The sequence below is a fragment of the Motacilla alba genome, chromosome 9 (assembly GCF_015832195.1).
Source record: "Motacilla alba alba isolate MOTALB_02 chromosome 9, Motacilla_alba_V1.0_pri, whole genome shotgun sequence".
Taxonomy (NCBI): domain Eukaryota; kingdom Metazoa; phylum Chordata; class Aves; order Passeriformes; family Motacillidae; genus Motacilla; species Motacilla alba.
In genome coordinates this window covers 3,623,399-3,642,677 of record NC_052024.1, presented here as the reverse complement: position 1 = coordinate 3,642,677, position 19,279 = coordinate 3,623,399, and the positions used below count along the sequence as shown (strand labels likewise).

The window sequence follows — 19,279 nt, the reverse complement described above, 5'->3', positions numbered from 1 at the left end:
CTGGTGAAGATCAGGAATGCAGTTTCTGTATCATGGCTGACCTCCAAAATACACCTGTTCTGTATTTATTGAGTTAAATCCTTTGGTATACTCAGTAATACGGCTGCAACCAGTTTAAATTACTGGTGGATTAACCCTTAAAAATGTTTAATTCTTCAGAGCCTGTGTAGAGAGGCAGTAGGAGTGTTTGAGTATCTGGATTCTGTTTGCCTTCTCTTTTGCTGCTGCCTGACAGAAATGTGATAACTACAGCCAATTTTTTTGGATATCTGCAAGCCTTTTTATTTTCCTTCTTTTCAGGGCGAGTGACTTGGTAATGAAAGTGGATGCTCTTCTTTCTGCTCAGCCAAAAGGAGAGGCAAGGATTGAATATCAGTTTTTTGAAGAACGATACAGGTATAGGATTGCTGAACAAGGCTTTTCTGTGTCTTTTAACTTCCCCATTGTTCTGTGTTGCATTTAATTAAAAGAAAAATCTAAGTAGCAGTAGGAAAGTCCCTAAAAGTTTTCAGAAAGATATCAGAAATTAATTTTATCTCTCCACCTATCTCTATAAACATACATGTACATGCCTAATTTTTTCTCTATTTAGTTTCTGAAGGTGCACAGCATTGAGGAAGTTAGTTCAGTTCAGGATGAGATGGATAGCAGTGGGTTGTAATGCATTTCAAGCGTTTATCCACATGTCTGGTACTTTAAAATTGTATTTTCTTCTGTTTAGTGCAGTTAAACTGAGACCAAAAGAGGGGGAGACATACTTTGATGTTGTGGCTATTGTTGATCCCGTGACCAGAGATGCTCAAAGACTTGCTCCATTACTTCTGGTATGTAGGCAGGGTTGTCAGCAACTTCAAATTCTGTCATTTTGGGGAATGTTTGCTTCCTCTTTGACTGTGTGGTGACCAGTGGCTTTCTAATAGTGTGTCTGAGTTTCACAATGCATTTATCAGTGGAAATACTAATTAAGCTGCACTACACACTAACAGATCATGCTCAGGTGTTGTCCAGAGAGCTTTTAGTTTCACTATTCTAACAGCTTAGTTTGCAATAACTCTGTTCTTGAGGAGGGTCTCAGCATGCCAAAAAGAGTGCCTGAAATATGAGGAGCAGGTAATTGTGCTTAAAACCACCAATTAAAAGGGGGGAAAGGGGTGGTAAGCAAACCACAAGGAGGGAGGATTGGGAATGAGCAGATAACATCCACCCTGAGGTCCTGACTATAAAACAGTGGTCAGCTCTCCTCATTAGCATTTTAATGGATGTCTCTTTCTCATTACTTTAGGTTTTGAACCAGCTGATAAATATGAACCTGAGAGTGTTTATGAACTGCCAATCTAAGCTTTCTGACATGCCACTGAAAAGGTAAACAGTTCCATGATAAAGAGAGAGAGAAACCTGTTGGAATGTGCAAGCATAGAAGCATGGTCAGCTGTCCCATGGGAAATCTCAGTAACTGCTTTGAGCTCTTTTATATAATAGCATCATTTCCCACAGAGAATCTGGGAATTTGTGGATGGCATGAAGTAATTCTGTTGTTTTACAAGCTGGGTGCTTCTTTTTTTTTTTTTTTAATTTTGGTATTTATATGAAATTAAATAACTTAGTAGTCTTAATGGCTGAGTCTTGCACAGTCTGTTTTGGTTCTTCAAGATAGAAATTCTGACCTGTCCTAAGGTTAACACAAGCTGTGTTGCTTTGGACAAAGGCTTGGAGACATTAGAGGTTCAGGGAAAGCTGATGCCATCTCCAAATGCAGCAAGAGTGAAATCTTAGCAAATTTTGGCAGATGGGTGTTCTAACATATTCTCTCTGAAATTTCAGCTTTTACCGCTATGTTTTGGAGCCAGAGATTTCTTTCACAGCAGAGAATAACTTTGCTCCAGGACCAATTGCCAAGTTTTTAGATATGCCCCAGTCTCCACTGTTCACTCTGAATTTAAACACTCCTGAGAGTTGGATGGTGGAATCTGTTAGAACCCCCTATGACCTTGACAATATCTTCTTAGAGGAGGTAAGAGAAATCATCATGTTCCTACTGTGTTTAAATGGTGGTGCTTTTCCAGGGCTTGTTTTGTTTTTAATGGGAAAGAAATGCAGAATTTTTAAATGCCAATAAACATAGAGCTGTGCATATTATTGCATTTGCAGACCTCTACATGATTTCTAGGAGGGGAAGCATAAGCTCCCCAACAGCAGGATTGCTGTTCTCAATTTCTTGTGGGTGCCTGACCCAGAGGTTCAGACACCATAGGCTTGGAGCAGGTTCTTTCCCTTGCTCCTAGAAGCAACCAAGCTGGTTTCAGCTACCTGTTTATCCTCACAGTTCTTTTTCATGGGAAAACACTCCTGTGATGCACACAAGGATGCGCAGTGTCAATGCATCAGTGAAACCATGCAGCAGAAATCCACTCAGCTGCTGTAGGTTCAGGAGCTTGCTGGTGCTTGGGCAGACCTTGACTCAGACTGTTGGACTGTGGATCTGGGCAGTGCTGCCCCACATACAGAGGGAGAAACAGGGAAAATCCCCTATTTCTTTATCTTATTGTAAAGGTATTACACATGTGTGTGTGAGGAGACTGTCAAAGCCTTTACAAAGAGGCCTCTGGAAAAGTGACAGTCTTTGCAGCCTTGTGGGCATCACAAATGTGAGTCCCCTTCTCACTGATCACTGTATTATTAGTCCCCTCTTACTTCTGCATCTCTCTGATACTGTTTGGGAATATGATGTGGTATTGTGGTATATCTGGTATTGCTAATCCTGTACTAGTTATTCACAAATCTAGGAAATTGGCTGTGTGCTTTATAGTTTGGGGTTGGGGTTGCTACGTTTGGTGTAGGAGTTTCTTGTTTTTCATCTCTTAACCTAACTGTAAAGCCATAAATGAAGCATTAATACTACATTTCAAGCCTCTGATTTCCATGCCTGCCCCATTGATTAATTGAAAGCCTGAGAGAGAGGGGGATTAAATGCTTCAGGCATTCCATGTGCATTCCTGAGCTTCCAAACAAACAGCAGCTTTACTTTTGCAGGTGCACCATTTCCAGTCCCCAATATGCAGTCTGTTGGTGCTGTAGCAATCAAACTGTCATTTTGGAGGTGCAGTGAGAGGAGATGCTTTGTGGGATTAGAATAACATTCTGTTTAAGTATTGTCCTCAGGCTACATCTGAATTTGGCCTGGCAGGGACCCAAGTCTTTTGGGGTTGTGGGTTTGTCTTTTGTTATTTTTTCCTCTTCTCTTTCCTTGGCACCTTTGTTCAGTGTAGAAAGAAAAGGAATGGGTGTGTCCTGATAGTACCCTAGTGCACGGTAAGAGTAATGCAGAGCAAAACAAAATGTTTCTTTCAGGTGGCTGATACTAGGTGAGACCAGCTTTAAACAGGTTTACAGTCAAAATTCTGGATCCCATCATATACTTTTTATGAGATAGCAACTCCGTTCTCCAGTAAATGTTAAAAAAATGAATTGAGGAATAGAGCAACAATCCTTCCCTTTTCTTATCCTACCATATGTTGAGATTCAAATTCTTTTTGTCTGGGCCTCTCTTAACAATATTTTTGTGAGGATTATCACTTGAAGGAGCTGAGCTCTTTGAGGTTTTCTAGGTATTTGTCTAACAATAAAATTACTCTGGTAAAATTTTTTTTTTTTAAAATTACTATAGCTATTCTAGAGAGTAACCAAATGACTAAAGGCTGGCACTTTAGAGCTCGTGCTGCAGTCAGCAGTGTCTGCTCCTTTCAGGTGGAGAGCGTTGTAGCTGCAGAGTATGAACTGGAGTACCTGCTGCTGGAGGGCCACTGCTATGACATTACCACTGGGCAGCCACCTCGGGGACTCCAGTTCACCCTGGGCACCTCCAGCAGCCCTGTCATCGTGGATACCATCGTCATGGCCAACCTGGTAAGTGTTCTCCTGGAGCTGGCAGCAGCCAGCACAGCCCCTGCCTTCACCCTGGGTGTTTCCTAGCCTGGCCTGTGGGTTTGGCGTGTAACTTGCACTCCACAGCTGCTTGCAGATGCATCAGAACCCCAGCATTCCTCACATTGATGTCTGAAGCATCACACTCTCTCTCACCTCTTTCAAGATGAGCTCCTTTCCCTCCTGAGTTATTCTGGAATATCTTTAAATGCTGCCAATATTCTTAAGCAGCCTCTTTCCAGGGGAGTTCATGCAGTTGTTTTCCCGAGGGTCCTCCTTAGGCCATCCACTCTGATGCTGTGAGCCTCAGGCTGTCTTGTTTTTGTGACCCATTTCTTCAGGAGATCTAGTCCATAAATGGAGAGGGTCAGCAAGAATAGTTGGCATTGTAGAAAATAAAGGAAGTGTGAAAGAATGGGATTTGCTTATTTGAGTTGAGGAATGGGGCTGGAAATCCAAGGGTATGATTGTTTCTTGCAGCTGCTTTTGTAATGTCACTACATAAGGGATGTGTCAGTTCTCAGTGTCCACACTGGAACAGGAGAGAGGTATGGACTGAAATTATGGCTGAGGAAGTTTGCCACTGGAGTGTTTTCTTGATATGTGATGGTAGTGAAAAACTGAAGTAAATTACCTCTTGTGGGTTTTGTTGGGGTTATTTTCATCTTTAAGTTTTTTTAAAGTTATTACATTTATTTAAATGAATTAAAATAAAAACAAGAAAAAATATTCCTTGTTTCCTGGTGATAAATATTTATTTTAGAATTCTTACTCATTTTCAATTTGTGCCTTTTCTTAGCTGGAGTTATATCTTAGAAAAATGTAGTACTTCTTACAGTAGAAAGAAAGATGTCCCTTATTTTACATGTGATCACATGGTGTCTTCATGCTGGGGAGTAAAACTCAGAAGTGTCCTTTTTCTAATTAGCTATACCAAAATTTTCAAAAATATTTTTAATTTTCTTTTTAGAGCAGCCTGGCTCGCATAGGAAGTGCAAGCATTTGAAGCCACAGTACAAAACTGAATGGGCCACTAAAGCATCTCTACAGTTGCATGTATCTTCTATAGGTCTAATAATCTAAATCACAGAGAAAAATATTCACATCTGGAATGTGAAGCTTAAAAAGACTTGAACACAGTATTTGAATTTCACATTGTAATTTTTTAAGTTCTGTAGAAGAGATATCTTGTTCAAATGTAAATTATGTTACTGCTTCTGCTGCAGATGAATTACCACTCTGGAGAGCTTCAGAATTCCTTTGGGTTTTCTTGTAGAACTGTAAATTAGTGTTTTGAAATTCCCTCACTTCTTCATGAAGGCGCCCTTTTGCAGGAAAAGACTTTGGGTTTGCACTGTTCCCATCAGGACAGTGAAGATTTTGATATAACAAATAATGCCAGACTTTTTCAAGCTTCTGTCTTTTAGGGAAAACCCAACAATTTTGAATGGAATCATTTCTGGGGCTTTTCTCCTGTTCTCTGGGTTTAAAGCCCTAGGTTATGTTAATCAATGGGCTTGCAAATAACATTCTAGATATAAAACAGTGAGTCAAAACCATAACTTCAAGGTTAATTTTTCTGCATTTGCATTTTCTGGAAACTGCCAAATATTCTTTTCACTTTACAGGGCTACTTCCAGTTAAAAGCCAATCCTGGTGCATGGACTCTAAGACTGAGAAAAGGAAGATCTGAAGATATTTACAGGATCTACAGGTAGGTCAGGATAAGAAATGCTTCATTCTTTTTCTTGTAAAACTGCTGAATTAGAAAGGCATTGTCATATGTGAATCTAATGGTTGCCTTGCCAAAGTGTGGTGACCTGAACAGCAAATTAAACAGCAAATTACATTTGATACTGAACATAAGTTATGATAGTTGAAATTAATTAATTAAAAAACCCATTAAGTGTGTTCAAATAAATGTATTTGTTTCTTTGTCACGTCTCAAACCTCTTTGGCAGTGCTGAGGCTTAATAGCTGTATAAAAATGGCCAGAATAAATAAAGAACCTATTTCTTGCTTTGTAGTAAAAGTCAATATCTTGCTCTATTTTCAGCCACGATGGCACAGACTCTCCACCTGAAGCTAGTGAAGTTATTGTTGTTCTCAATAACTTCAAGAGCAAAATTATTAAAGTGAAGGTGAGTTTATAAACCAGAGGTACTCTTAAAGAAGTCTGTTTGACCAACAGTGGGGAGAAACTTGGATTAAGGCCTGAAGCTCCCTTCCCATGAGCATACACTTGAGGCAGTCTGCCCGAAGCTCACCTCACAGGATTAGGGGTAGAGAGCATCATCTGCAGCCTTGATTTGGGTTTTAATACAGGAGAGAATGACATCTAAGTCCTGTTCCTTGTGTATGTCTCCGTGAGCTACAATAATAGTCAGATTTTCCTGACTGCTGTAACTTCAGGAAAAAGCAGTTTTGTATGCCCTGTGTCTAGTAATGTGCACATGTACATGACCTATTGCATATGTAGTATGTGTCTAGTAATAAACATTCAGTATGTCCATTGAGCCAGCATTTTATCTGTCACAGATAAATTGTATCCATTTGGCAGTACATTTTGTGTCACTCTGACGCAGGCTAGGTGAGAATACTTTTGAAAAAAACCAGTAAATTACTAATTACTGTCTCTTAGGGCTGCCTGTCAGGTAATGCCATAGCTGAGAAGTTTAAGGAGAATGACTGGTAGATAAGTGATGGCTTTAACAGAGCCAGTTCCCACCTGACACCAATTACTTGTGCTGGACTACTTTGGGATGTTCTCCTCATGCACTGTCTTGTCTGTGTGTCTGCTTTGGAGTCTCAGGGGCCAATTACACCACTTAGAGACTGGTGGAGTTGGTGTGTTGGTTTTCTGTGGGGTGGGGGTTGTTGGTTTCTTTGAAGGTTTTTCTTTGCCAGTCTCCATCACTGGCTTCCATCTCATTAAACATCTCTTAGAAAAGTATTTTAACCATCCAGACTAACATGCCTTTGGTGTCTAAAAACTCCTTTGGAATCTGTTTGGGAAAAGTCACTCATTACTGAGCTGTTTTCCCTGGGAGCTTAGGTTACCTGTCAGCTCATGGGGTGTAATTCAAGTGGGTAAAAACAGAACCAGTGTCAGGATAACACTCCTGACAATATCTACTCAGTATGTGGTTCCAACTCACTAAAGCCACGTCATGCTTCACAGGTTCAGAAAAAGTTTGATATGATGAATGAAGATCTGCTAAGTGATGGCACCAATGAGAATGAATCTGGATTTTGGGAATCTCTCAAATGGTAAAACCAATTCAATGATACCCTACAAGTTTCTTGAAACTGGAAAACTCTTAGGCAGTACCATGATGTGTGTGACATTCCACAGCTGTCTGTTAAGTCTGCTTCAATTCAAAACTGTCATTCATTGGACTCCCCTGTTTCTAGAGATCTGGGCTCCTGCTTTGCACCTGCTTTTACCTTCACTTACCCTCCCTGCTAGCCTGAAAACATTGCTCCATCCCAGGAACTGCACCTCAGCCAGTGCTCTCTCAATCAAAGCTGTTCATGTCTGAGCTCCTGGACCTTCCCTGTCCTTGTGCACAGCACTCTGCCTTGGGGAAGATGCCCTGGGCAGCAGGGAATGACACCAAAAGCCCACAGACCAGCTGTATTGAAGCAAAAGTGGAGCTGTTTTCTTTATTTGCAGCCTTTCCTATAGAGCTGGCCCTTCCTAGCTTGTCCTTCACAGAACCATATTTTTCCTTTCAGGGGATTCACAGGAGGACAAAAGAATGAAGATGTGAAACAGGATAAAGATGATGTACTAAATATATTCTCTGTGGCTTCAGGACACCTATATGAGAGATTCCTACGGTTAGTTGAGAATTTCTAATCCCAGTGTGCCAAGTGGTGGTGGCCTTGCACGAGGAAAAAGGTTACAATTTGCAAGAGTATAAAAAGCCCCACTTTTCAATGCTTCAGAAGTCCACTAGACTCTGCATCTACTGTGTCATAGGAACTTCTGTCTGCATAGCATTCATGAGTTAAAAATAGACTTTGTTTAATAGATGTGTTGCTGTCCTAAATTTTTTTGCTACAATATAACCAGTGTATTGGTAAGAAGTTACAGATAAGTCCCAGTTGCTTTGGAAAGAATCTGAGCTTCTGTTGTTCTCAAAGGACTGTAAAAGCCAACAGGTTGTATATTCTCTGCCTAGTTAAAGTATAGAGATGTTGAGGGTTTAGTAATTTTGTTGATAAAATTAAGCAATTTACAATAGGCTGAAGCTACCCACTTTTTCTTTATGCATGAAGTTCAGTTACCTGACACATAACTGCAATAGTTTAATCATGTAGCCCAGCCATTTGTAATCTGTTACACAGCTCATCTTTCATGGGTGCCAATTGTTCCTGTAACTGCTTAATTTTTTATCTTTTTGATAGCATAATGATGTTGTCTGTGCTGAAACACACCAAGACTCCTTTAAAGTTTTGGTTTCTGAAGAACTACTTATCACCTACGTTCAAGGTTTGTTACTAATTAGAAATTTATTTGGTGGTGGGGAAAGGTGCCACAAGCTGCTTCCCCCTCCCTTTCCCAGTGCTGCACCAGCATCACTTGGCTAAACCTGAACTCACCCAAAGCTGGAGAAAGCCTCACAGCTGAGAATGTCAGCTGATGTGACAGTGGACCAGGTTTTTCTAGTAAAAAAATGCTCAATGCCCAAAGCTCTTCTCTCATTTTACATGCTCCCACTTACACTGCTTTGTACACCCCTAAATAATTGTCCCATCTGTGAATTTTTATGATTTGAGTAATGCATTCTCATCTGTGGATCACTATGAAATGGCTCATAAGGAACTGTGTGGACAAAAATGCTGAAATTGTTAGTTGCATTTACAATTTGTATTGATTGTTCAGCTTGGGGCTCAGTGTTTTGTGTAAATTAAAAATGAAACTAATTTTCTTTGTGGTATTTCATTTTCTGATGTTCTGTGCCTTCGACTGAAGTCTGTCTCTTGTAATGTGCTTTTCTTTTTCCTGCAGAGGAACAAAGAACTGAGATAAGCTGCTTTTTTCCCCTCCCTCTGCAGGAGTTCATCCCATACATGGCCAAGAAGTACAACTTCCAGTATGAGCTTGTGCAGTATAAATGGCCACGCTGGCTGCACCAACAGACAGAGAAGCAGCGAATCATCTGGGGTTACAAGATCCTCTTTCTAGATGTGCTCTTCCCCTTAGCTGTTGATAAAATCCTCTTTGTGGATGCTGATCAGGTAACACAGAGGCTGGAGTTATTTGATCTTTTCTTTTTCTCTTTTTTTTTTGTAATAATAAGTTCTCGAATACAATTTCCATATTGTTGGAAGGGTTGCAAGTTTGATCCCTTCACAGGCATGACTGGAGGTTGATTCTGTAATTATGGCATGCTTCACTGGGGGCTGGGTTTTGTGCCTGTTTCCACAAGATTGGTTTTATTGGCCTGTCTTTTGCTGTTATCTGGTTCCTCATTCACTCACTGTGATTCCTGCTAGCTTGCCAAATACTCTCATTTCACCCTTCCATTTTTGCAGCTCAGTCTGTTCTCCCAGCCTGCAGATCACTTACCACAGACAGTATTTTCCTAAGTCACCAACCACTCTGCCCTCCCGGGCCCCTGCTCTTAACTTGGCCACATCTCAGTGGCTTTCAGAGGAGGAGAAGGCAAATCCCTCGTGCACAAGGCCATGGAAGGCTTGGTGTGTGCCCTCCTCAGCTCCTGGGTGGGAAGGGCAGGGAATGTGCACAGTGAGAACTGCCAAAACTACTCTCAAAAGTACATATGGAATGAGAAGTACAGACTATCCACGAGTGAGTGTGAACTGCCTGGGGGGGTTGGCACATGTACAGTGTGAAGCCATGCCAGGTTAAACTGAAGCTGAAGGATCAGTTAGGAGAGATTTCCAGCTCCCCAGCTGTCATTTTAGACAGTTTGTTTCCCTGATTGTGAGAGATACTAAGGTGTTTTTTCCCTTCAGAGTGGTATTTTTAAAGTAGTGCTAGTGCCACATCTGTGTCAAAAAGACATTAAAAAGCTTTCATCCCTGAAGGGTCTGCAAACACTGAAGAGGAAGGGATCACAGTTCATGTATAGTGAGAATTCTTGCTGCTTATTGAGAAACAGTTTTGCACTTCAGCTGTCAAACCACCCCCCATCAGGTTATTTGAAGCTCTATTTTATTTGCTCCAGCTGTAAGGGCAGGGGAGACAACACTTTTTGTGCTGTATTTTTGTACTGCATATATATAATGCAAAAAACTGCCAGGTACATCAGGTAATTCTTCCTGTAGCTGTTTGCTTAGTTTGAATTAAATCCTGTACAACATTTGCAAATAACCCTAGAAGGGCAGGTTCCTAGAAATGAAAAGAAAATGTTCTTTCCCTTCAGATTGTGCGCACAGATCTAAAGGAATTGAGGGATTTTAATCTGGATGGTGCTCCTTATGGATACACTCCATTCTGTGACAGCCGAAGGGAGATGGATGGCTACAGGTTCTGGAAATCAGGGTACTGGGCAAGTCATTTAGCTGGAAGAAAATACCACATCAGGTATGAAGAATTCTTTTTTTTTTTTTCCCTAAAACAGAGGGGTAAAGTTTTTGTTGCTACTAAGACTTAGCAGAAAACTCACTGAGGTATGCAGCCCTGCATGAAAACCACTTGTTGCTTCCTGTTGCCTCTTTAAGGTTCTGTGGCCAATGAAGCACTAGAGACACTGAAGTTATTTTCAGTCTGCTACAGCTTTTAGAGATGAAGAGCTGGAGTGTTAACTAACAGACATCTTCCTTTGTTGATTACACGTGTTGGAACAGGGAGTGCATGACAGCAAAGCTAAGACAGATTTGTTGAAAATTCCTTTTCGTACATGCCATGACTTTGTTAGAACTGCTTTCCTGCCTTCTAATAGATCATAGATGTGCTGCCACCCTGAGATTGTTTCAGGGTATTGTGTCCAGGGGTCTAGTGGGGCTGCAGAGTTACCCCCCAGTGAAATTGCTAATTGCAGTCATTACTAATTGCATCATCTCCACGTAGTGCTCTGTACGTTGTGGATCTGAAGAAGTTCAGGAAGATAGCAGCTGGAGATCGACTGAGAGGACAGTATCAGGGTCTGAGTCAGGACCCAAACAGTCTGTCCAACCTTGATCAGGTGTGCTTTATTGTGTTTGTTCTGTTTTACTGGGCTGTGGTGTCAGGTTGAGACTTGGGATTTTCCCAGAGGTCTTTGTTTGGAATAGGATGAAGTGTTGATTCTTTATATTTGCATTGGGGGAAAAAAACTCTTCTAGAAGTTAACCTTCACAATCCTGTTGGTTTGGGAGGGGGGTTGCTCCTCCCATCCTGCTCCCTGTGGAAACAGCTACTAACTCTTACTCTGCACAACAGGATTTGCCAAACAACATGATCCACCAAGTACCAATTAAGTCCCTCCCCCAGGAGTGGCTGTGGTGTGAAACATGGTGTGATGATTCCTCGAAGAAGAGAGCAAAAACCATTGATCTGGTGAGTGCAGGATGGTTCCCTCACTCTTACAGCACATTAAAATACAGCAACCAGTTCTAGAGGCACTTCCCTCCCTCAGCCTGTACCAGTACTTGCACATTTTCAGCACTTGAGTTTTTTCCATTAGCTTCTGTGTTTCTCTTGCCTGGAGCAGTGGCATTGTTATGAATTTGGAAAGAGACTTGGCACTGTTCTCTGGCTGAAGCACAGGCAGGTGTTGCTCACCCCCAGTAGATTGCTCCCTGCAGAGGGGAGCACACCTCTCTTGGGTGCAGAAACCTTTTGTAGCCTGACTGTTCTGTTTGCAGTGTAACAACCCCATGACCAAAGAGCCCAAGCTGCAGGCAGCCATGAGGATAGTTCCAGAATGGCAGGACTACGATCAAGAAATCAAACTGCTCCAGAGTCATTTCCAGAAGGAAAAAGAAATGGGAACACCAGCTGAGATGCCAGGACAACACACACATGGTAATTTTTCTTTCTGTGCTTCTGTGACTTTCTCTGTGCCTGTTGGTCTTGTGCTGTGTCCTGCCTCACTGTGAGCTCGTACCATGCTCAGGGCTGAATGAGGGAATGAGGGCTGGATTAAATCATCACGGAGTGTCATGGGATGGAAGGAACTTGCTGAGCAAGTCTGGTGTAATTTAACCTAATTCTAAAAGCCTGAGAACAGATTTGTTCCAGTTCTGTAAAAGACCCTCTCTGTTCCTGCATTTTTATGAGCTCGGCCTTATCTTAACCCTTGAAGAAGTTCTGCTACACACTGTGGGTGAGAATTGTTCTTCAGGCACTGGTACCTTGCAAAGAGCAAGTCTTGGGAGGCTTTACTGATTCTCAAACCAACCTGCCAACTGAGGCAGCTCAAACTGAGGGCTCATTTTTTCTCTCCTCTTCTACAGATCCAGCAGCACATGTGGAATTATGATCCATGGAGACAAATTCAAGTTAGACTCTTTCATAGACAATTTTTATATTGAAAGCTAGTTTTTTTCCGGTGTGTCTGCAAAACTGCTGAATAATTGAATGGGATGATGTATGCATTTCTATGACTTGCCTCTGGGTTAATTTCTGCATATGAAATAGGATCTGGATTGCTGGAATTAGCATTTCTGGTGTTTTGCACCTGTGGTGGAGATGAAAGACCCCATGATGGAATTTAGTGTTTCAGAAACAAAACTTCACAATCCACCAGGAGAGCCACAGCCTGTTCCTTCAGCTGTTGCTGCCTCCACCACTGATGAAGCTCCAGTTTAGCCTCAGGTCTAACTTGAGAGTCTGGGAATTGCAGACATACATCCCAACCTCATCTGATGGACATAATTTTTCCAGGTAACATTATAAAGCTCGAAATTATGCCTTGAATTTGGGACACTGTTTCATCTTCAGGTTTTCAAACCATTGAAAATACTTCTTGGATTTGTTCAGTCTGCCCTTGATTTTGTAACAAAATCAGCATTATTTTGATTTTTTATTTTCTGTCTTCATTTATTGCCCAACTTTTGATTGTTTGGCTTAATGTAATGTAAAGCTACCACAATCTATTTCAATGCCCATCCAAATGCAAATGCCTAAGCTCGCAAAGTGAGCAGAACACAGAATTTGGCAGCTGAGTTCATCTTAGCCTCTATGACTTGAATTAAAGTGCCCTCCCTTCCTCCTCCTCCAAGTGTAAATCAGTCTGCAAAACCTGCAGGGCCTTACTCTTGCTGTGGTTCACTGATTCATGAATGTCTTTTTTTTGTTGTTGTTTATGAAAAATCTGTGGAAGCTTGGAAGTTTCTCATCATGTAAATTTCATTAACTTTATTTTTCTTCAAACAGAGATGTTGTCACATCAATAAAAACTTCAGAGTTCTTAGGTCTTAAGCCTTAGTTCCCATTTTGATCATCCTTTTTCCTTGCACACATTACACTCCTAATTTGATTTTGGGGTTTCTGGCTATTCCACTTGCATTTGCTTTCATTCTGTGCATAGACAAGGAGGTCTTTTCTTGCAAGGGTTAATTACCCCGGGCTAGTTTTATCATTCATATTCATGTCTTCATTTTGAAAGATGCTGCTGCTGCCATAATTCTGTACTATGAACATAGCAATTAAAGAAAACTCTCAAACCCAGTTTCCCCCATTCTGAAGGGTTAACAGTCTGCTCCCTGTAACCCCGAGGAGCTGAAGAGTTGAAATGTAAGAACTAAAAGGAGATTTCTAGTACAAAATATAGTCACCTATGCAGCTTGAGAAATCCAGACTTTTTTTGGTTTTTCCCTTATTTTCATACAGGTAAATGTTTTGTGCTGTAAGACCTGCAACCCAATAATCATATCTCAGTATAAGAATATTGAAATGTCCTTCTGGAATTGCTGTGGTATAAATCATGTCTTGGAGGAATCTGAAAGAAGACATCAGGAGTGTTTAAACTGTTCAATAGTGTGACTTAAGAGAAAAAGCAGCTCTTCTCCAGCCAGCTGAAACTCTTAAAAAAAAAAAAAAGCACATTAAAAGCAACTTACAGAGTTTATCAGCTTAGGTATTTCCCACTTTGTGGGGTTTTAAGTTCACATAGTCTGTCTGGTGTCTCTGGAAATCACAGGTGAGGTGCCTTATGCTTCCCATCAAAACTGCTCCACTTAAGGATAAGCAGACTTACAGTAGCAGGGCTTTTTTCTAGTGTAAAAAACAATACACCTGCCAACAAATTAATTACATGTGATGTCAATTGGCCTCTTTTAAACAGCTAAGACAGCACAGGTAAGGTTGTCCTTTCTGTGTTCAGCACAAATCACTTCAGCCTTGCTGGAGCACATGGAGGGGCACAGGAAGAAGTGGGCAGCAGCTGTACACCACTATTCCCTCCAGGGATGGATGGAGCAAGAATGTGCTCAGGCTCTCAGAACAGGAGCAGCTTTCTGTGAAACAAGGCCCTTTCCTCTCTAGAACCATATTTGGCTTCTTTTCCCCCTCCAAATTATATTAGGAGCCACAAGACTGAGAAGAAAGCCACCTCTTAAATTCAGCACATTTACAATGCTTTGTTGAATATGAAAATACTTCTAAATTAAATATCAGTTACAACTGTTCTTTTTTAAATATGCTCCTTCATTCTGATAGTTAATGGATGTGCTTGAACACCCAGACTGCATCCTATTTTTTAAAAAATTATGATATCTAGCTGGCTATGGAGGGTATTTTTGTTGTCTCCAGTTAACAGACACCATGCTCTTCATTTTTTATGAAGAAATAAAAGTCATCTAACTCACAATTGATACATAGAGAAACCAGAAGCATACTGTGAGATTCTATACCTTTGCAGTACTTGTAAGAGTCCTGTAGGTGTTCTCAAGTACAAAATGCACATGGTATTGATCATTCTAAATGTGAACTATTCCTGTTTTTCCTGAGAAACTGCTGTTTACTTCCCGTCAAAAATGACAATCAGAAAGAGAATAATCATTTATTTTGGATCTGTGCAAGTGTTTGGTCTTAGATGCTCCATGGGGCCTTGAAAGACAAATAGTTGGTCACCCCCATGCAGAAAGCAGCTTGGAGTGAGGTGCTTAGTGAAATAGAGCTGCTGCTGATCATATCACTGATGGCCGGGTCCTGTGACTGGTAAGAGTGATGGTAATTAGAAAATGGGGATTGCAGAGGTCACAGTGGGGTTTTGCATCCCTCAGACTAGAAAAGCCACGTCTGGGGCAAGGTGATGACATTGTTCCCATCTCTGGCTGCAAGCAGCTTGACCTCTTGGTGAGGAGCTCACACTTGATGCCCTGTACTTTTATTTTAAAAGGAAGATTTCACTGCCTTACTAAAAAGCAAGTAGCAAAGAAACAAAACTTTAAGATTTCTCTTCCATTTAGCCATATAGGGTTATAAAGAAAATGAAAGGGACATGTACAAAGCAGTAATACCCAGTAACAGTCCTAGAAATGAGAACATTTTTTAAATTCTGACCTGGTTTTACCCAAATCTTCTGTAATCTGTTCAAGAATATTCCATAACTGTGTGGCAAGTGTCCCAAGGTGTGGGGAGTTCTCTTTACTGAATGGCACTGAGATCACCGTGAGTTTCCCTGAACAAGATCCAACACAATAAAACCTCTGCTGCTCTTTACCCCTGTCTCTCCTGTCAGTTGCTTTGGGGCAGATAACTGAGGTTTTAATAGTGTTCCTCGGAGTACATTTTGCACTTCTTGCGTGCAGGTGTTGGAATGCTGTTGAAAAGCTAGAATGGAAAAGGAGGAAGGAGTTCCTCCTCCCAGCCAGTCTTGTTAATCATGGTATTTGAGTAACCCCTAAACTTCTGTTAAACAATAGGAATATTTTATATAAATCTACCTTTTAGGTATTTTTTGGAACTCTACCTACTACTACTTGAAAAACAACGTTTCTATGCCAGCTTTTTGTCATTTCTTCTTTTGATTTGGTTTTACACTGATACTTCACAGTAAGCACTGGGAAAGTGATCCTCCCAAAATACTTCCGTGTGCAGAGGTGTGTCTGAAGTTCTTTCAGAGGTGGGAATGAATTCCAAACTCCTATGGGACTCTGAAAGCCTGTTTTCCAGAGCATCTTTATTAATCAAAGAGCTATAAAATGGACAGCTTGACACGGGAAGCCCAACTGAATGCTACAGAGACCTGCACTTGACTGTTTGAACTTGCTCAGGTTTGGAAAATGAGACCAAATCCTAGGAGACAACTAAAAGGGGAAAAGGAAGCAGCCAGAAAGAATAAATGCACATCATCTGCCTCCGGCCTCAACAGGATTTTGCACTCCTCCCCTTTTGCTTTTTGAAGTACCTATTGAAGTGTGTAACTGTACATAATGCTGAAGAACTGATCACCCTCCACCCCAAAAGAGCTGCATCAATGAGAAAAATTCTGATGGGAAAGTGGGGAGAGGGGGTGCAAAAAATAGTTTTGAATCTTTTTTTTAAATAAAAATTTAAAAAATTGTATTAACCTGAATACAGCAGGTTTCTTTGATGGGCAAACTGTCCCATTCCTTGCTGGTTTGCTGTGTACCATTTAGGCTCTTTCTGGGGAAGGTACAAAGCCATATGAGGGCAGGCAGCACTTTGTCTACAGGTAAACACCTGGTCACCTGGCCACGAGCTGCTCTTGCTGCCCGTTTCCACGTATTTTATTTTAAAAGGAAAATTCCACTGCCTTACTAAAAAGCAAGTAACAAAGAAATGAAACTTTAAGATTTCTCTTTCATTTAGCTGTATGAGGATATAAAGAAAATGAATACTTGCACTGACTTAACAAGATGAAAAGTCACAAAATGCACTTCAGAGTCAGACAACACCAGCTCTGCTGCCCTTATCCCCAGGGCTTAGAGGGACAAGGATACCCCATGCCATTGTCCCATGCACACTGTGCTAATCCTGAAGGGATCCTGCTCCCAGACTGCTGCTTTGGCCCATCCAAGGCACACCTGGCAGTTCCTGTGCATACAAAAACCTCTCTGAGTTCAGCACTCGGCACACACCAACACTCCCAGCTGTGCTCTGAGTGCAACAGCCCTTCCTGCCCCATCCCAGGCACTCCTTGCGTGCAGCCAGCTCTGTGCTGTGCTAGGAACCAGCCAGCACTGCCTGGGGAGCCCAGGCCACTGCATTCAACCCCATCCCCAGCAAACAGCTGCAGTCTGCAGCACAAGGGAATCCCTTGATCCATACAGGGGCTTCTGGCTGGAAGTTCTCTGCAGGCTGTGCCCAGCTTGCCAGGCCAGCCCTCCCACCGCTCCTTGGTGAGGGTGCCCACATTGAGGGGCAAACCCTCAGTGAGGATCCAGAACCAGCTCTCAGCAGTCCTGGAACTGCTCTCCAGAGCTGCACCCTGCCTCTGGCACACATCTGCACGTGCTGTGTCCAACTAGTGCAGCCTGATCTGCAGCCTCTGCAGAAATGCATCCCATGGAAGGAGTTAAACCTGTTCCCTCTGCAGCCAAGCCTCTCCAGCCTGCCATCCCTAACTCAGCAATGGCCAGTGGGACACAAAGCACAAGGTTCCTCCAGGAACTGACCTTCCCAAAGCCTGCCACTGCCCCAGAGCAGCCTTGCAAGGCACCACAGAAAAATTCATTCTGACACTGGATTTACACGTCATGCTTCCACCTTGGCTAGCAGTGATGGTGTAAATATCCCAACACTCAAAGCTACCCACAAGGAAATTCCTCTCCGTTTACCCTACCCACCTCCTCTTTGCCACACAACTATAGGGTCTTAGGTTGGACATGGGGATGAGTATTCTATTGCCATTGCTTAGAGGAGGGGCAGTTATCTGCTGTTCATGGGGCAGTTTACTTTATCTCTCCCACAGCCAATCCTCCCCCCAGGAGATCTCTGCTGTCCATGGCCACGGAGTGTCCCTGCATGGCTGATCAAATTCCATCATCCCATGGCAGATGCTCTGCCCAGGGCAGGAGCCAAGCATTCCTACCTGGATACAATCTGAGCCTGGCAGCACCACAGCAGCCTTTGCCCCCTGCATTCCCAGAGGAGCAGCTTTCTTCTGCCCTGCATTCCCAGAGGAAGAGCAGGCCCATCTCCAGCAGCCCTGGAGCTCCAGGGAAAAACTCCACCCTTGTCCAGGATCCCTGCTCCAGCAGAAGCACAGCTGGCCCTGCAGGAGGGCTGAGCCACCATGGAATGGCACTGCTGCCACCAGCCTGAGCCACAGGGGGTCAGCTCCTGTTCTGACCCTGGCAGTGGTTTGTTTTGTTTGTTTGTACTATTGCATTTGTATTTTTAATTTTCCTAGTAAAGAACTGTTATTCCTATTCATATCTTTGCCTGAGAGCCCCTTAATTTCAAAATCATTATAATTCAGAGGGAGGGGTTTACATTTTCCATTCCAAGTGAGGCTCCTGCCTTCCTTAGCAGACACCTGTCTGTTCAAACCAAGACATGTATTTACCCAACTATGAGTACTGCTTGTGGATCATACCACAGAAATGGATTACAGATCCATCTGTTTGGAGTCAACATGTGGGTCTTCACTGTCTTGAAGACAAAGACCTCTCCCCCAGTCTCCCTTTCTGACTGCAGCATGTATGCTGGCTGCTCCTTGGAACCCGGGTGACTGAGCAGCATTCCCTAACTGGGACACTGGGAAAATGTAGCAGGGTTTATTGCTGCCTAGACTTTATTAAGACCACTGCAAAGAAAGATTGCTTTATTCTTGGAATACATTGAATTTGTTCCTTATTAGCCAGCTTGGAGAATGGTGAGGAATGAGAACAGCATTTCTTCATCCAGCTGGCGGCCAGTCACCAGTGGTGTCCCTCAGGGGTCTGTGCTGGGGCCAGTTCTGTTTAATATTTTTATTGATGACATGGATGAGGGTTTAGAGTCTTTCATTAGTAAATTTGCAGGTGACACTAAGCTGTGAGCGTGTGTCGATCTGTTAGAGGGACGGAGGGCTTTGCAGAGGGACTTGGAACAGTTGTATGGATGGGCAGAATCTAATGGGATGAAGTTCAATAAGTCCAAGTGTCAAGTCCTGCACTTTGGCCACAATAACCCCCTGCAATGTTATAGGCTGGGGACAGTGTGGCTGGACAGTGCTCAGGTGGAAAGGGACCTGGGGGTGCTGGTGACAGTCGGCTGAACATGAGCCAGCAGTGTGCCCAGGGGGCCAAGAAGGCCAATGGCATCCTGGCCAGTATCAGGAACAGTGTGGCCAGCAGGAGCAGGGAGGTCATTCTTCCCCTGTCCTCGGCTCTGGTGAGGCCACACCTCGAGTGCTGTGCCCAGCTCTGGGCCCTCAGTTTAGGAGAGACGTTGAGATGCTTGAGCGTGGCCAAAGGAGAGCAACGAGGCTGGAGAGGGGCTTGGAAC

General features: G+C 42.6%; 1 protein-coding gene across 3 annotated transcripts in view; it reads left to right on the top strand.

Annotated features, from left to right (window-relative positions):
• Positions 1-16,394, top strand: part of UGGT1 (UDP-glucose glycoprotein glucosyltransferase 1) — a 41,991-nt gene extending 25,597 nt beyond the window's left edge. For all 3 annotated transcript variants that reach the window (XM_038145865.1, XM_038145867.1, XM_038145866.1), the window contains 16 exons: positions 301-396; positions 722-824; positions 1,283-1,362; positions 1,822-2,011; positions 3,745-3,903; positions 5,550-5,635; positions 5,978-6,062; positions 7,103-7,191; positions 7,660-7,764; positions 8,335-8,419; positions 8,986-9,168; positions 10,320-10,480; positions 10,967-11,081; positions 11,318-11,434; positions 11,743-11,902; positions 12,334-16,394. In XM_038145865.1, the coding sequence (XP_038001793.1) occupies positions 301-396; positions 722-824; positions 1,283-1,362; positions 1,822-2,011; positions 3,745-3,903; positions 5,550-5,635; positions 5,978-6,062; positions 7,103-7,191; positions 7,660-7,764; positions 8,335-8,419; positions 8,986-9,168; positions 10,320-10,480; positions 10,967-11,081; positions 11,318-11,434; positions 11,743-11,902; positions 12,334-12,359 (1,840 nt within the window). In that variant the 3' untranslated portion in view covers positions 12,360-16,394. The remainder of the gene's footprint in view (positions 1-300; positions 397-721; positions 825-1,282; positions 1,363-1,821; positions 2,012-3,744; positions 3,904-5,549; positions 5,636-5,977; positions 6,063-7,102; positions 7,192-7,659; positions 7,765-8,334; positions 8,420-8,985; positions 9,169-10,319; positions 10,481-10,966; positions 11,082-11,317; positions 11,435-11,742; positions 11,903-12,333) is intronic.
• Positions 16,395-19,279: the final 2,885 nt, after the last annotated feature.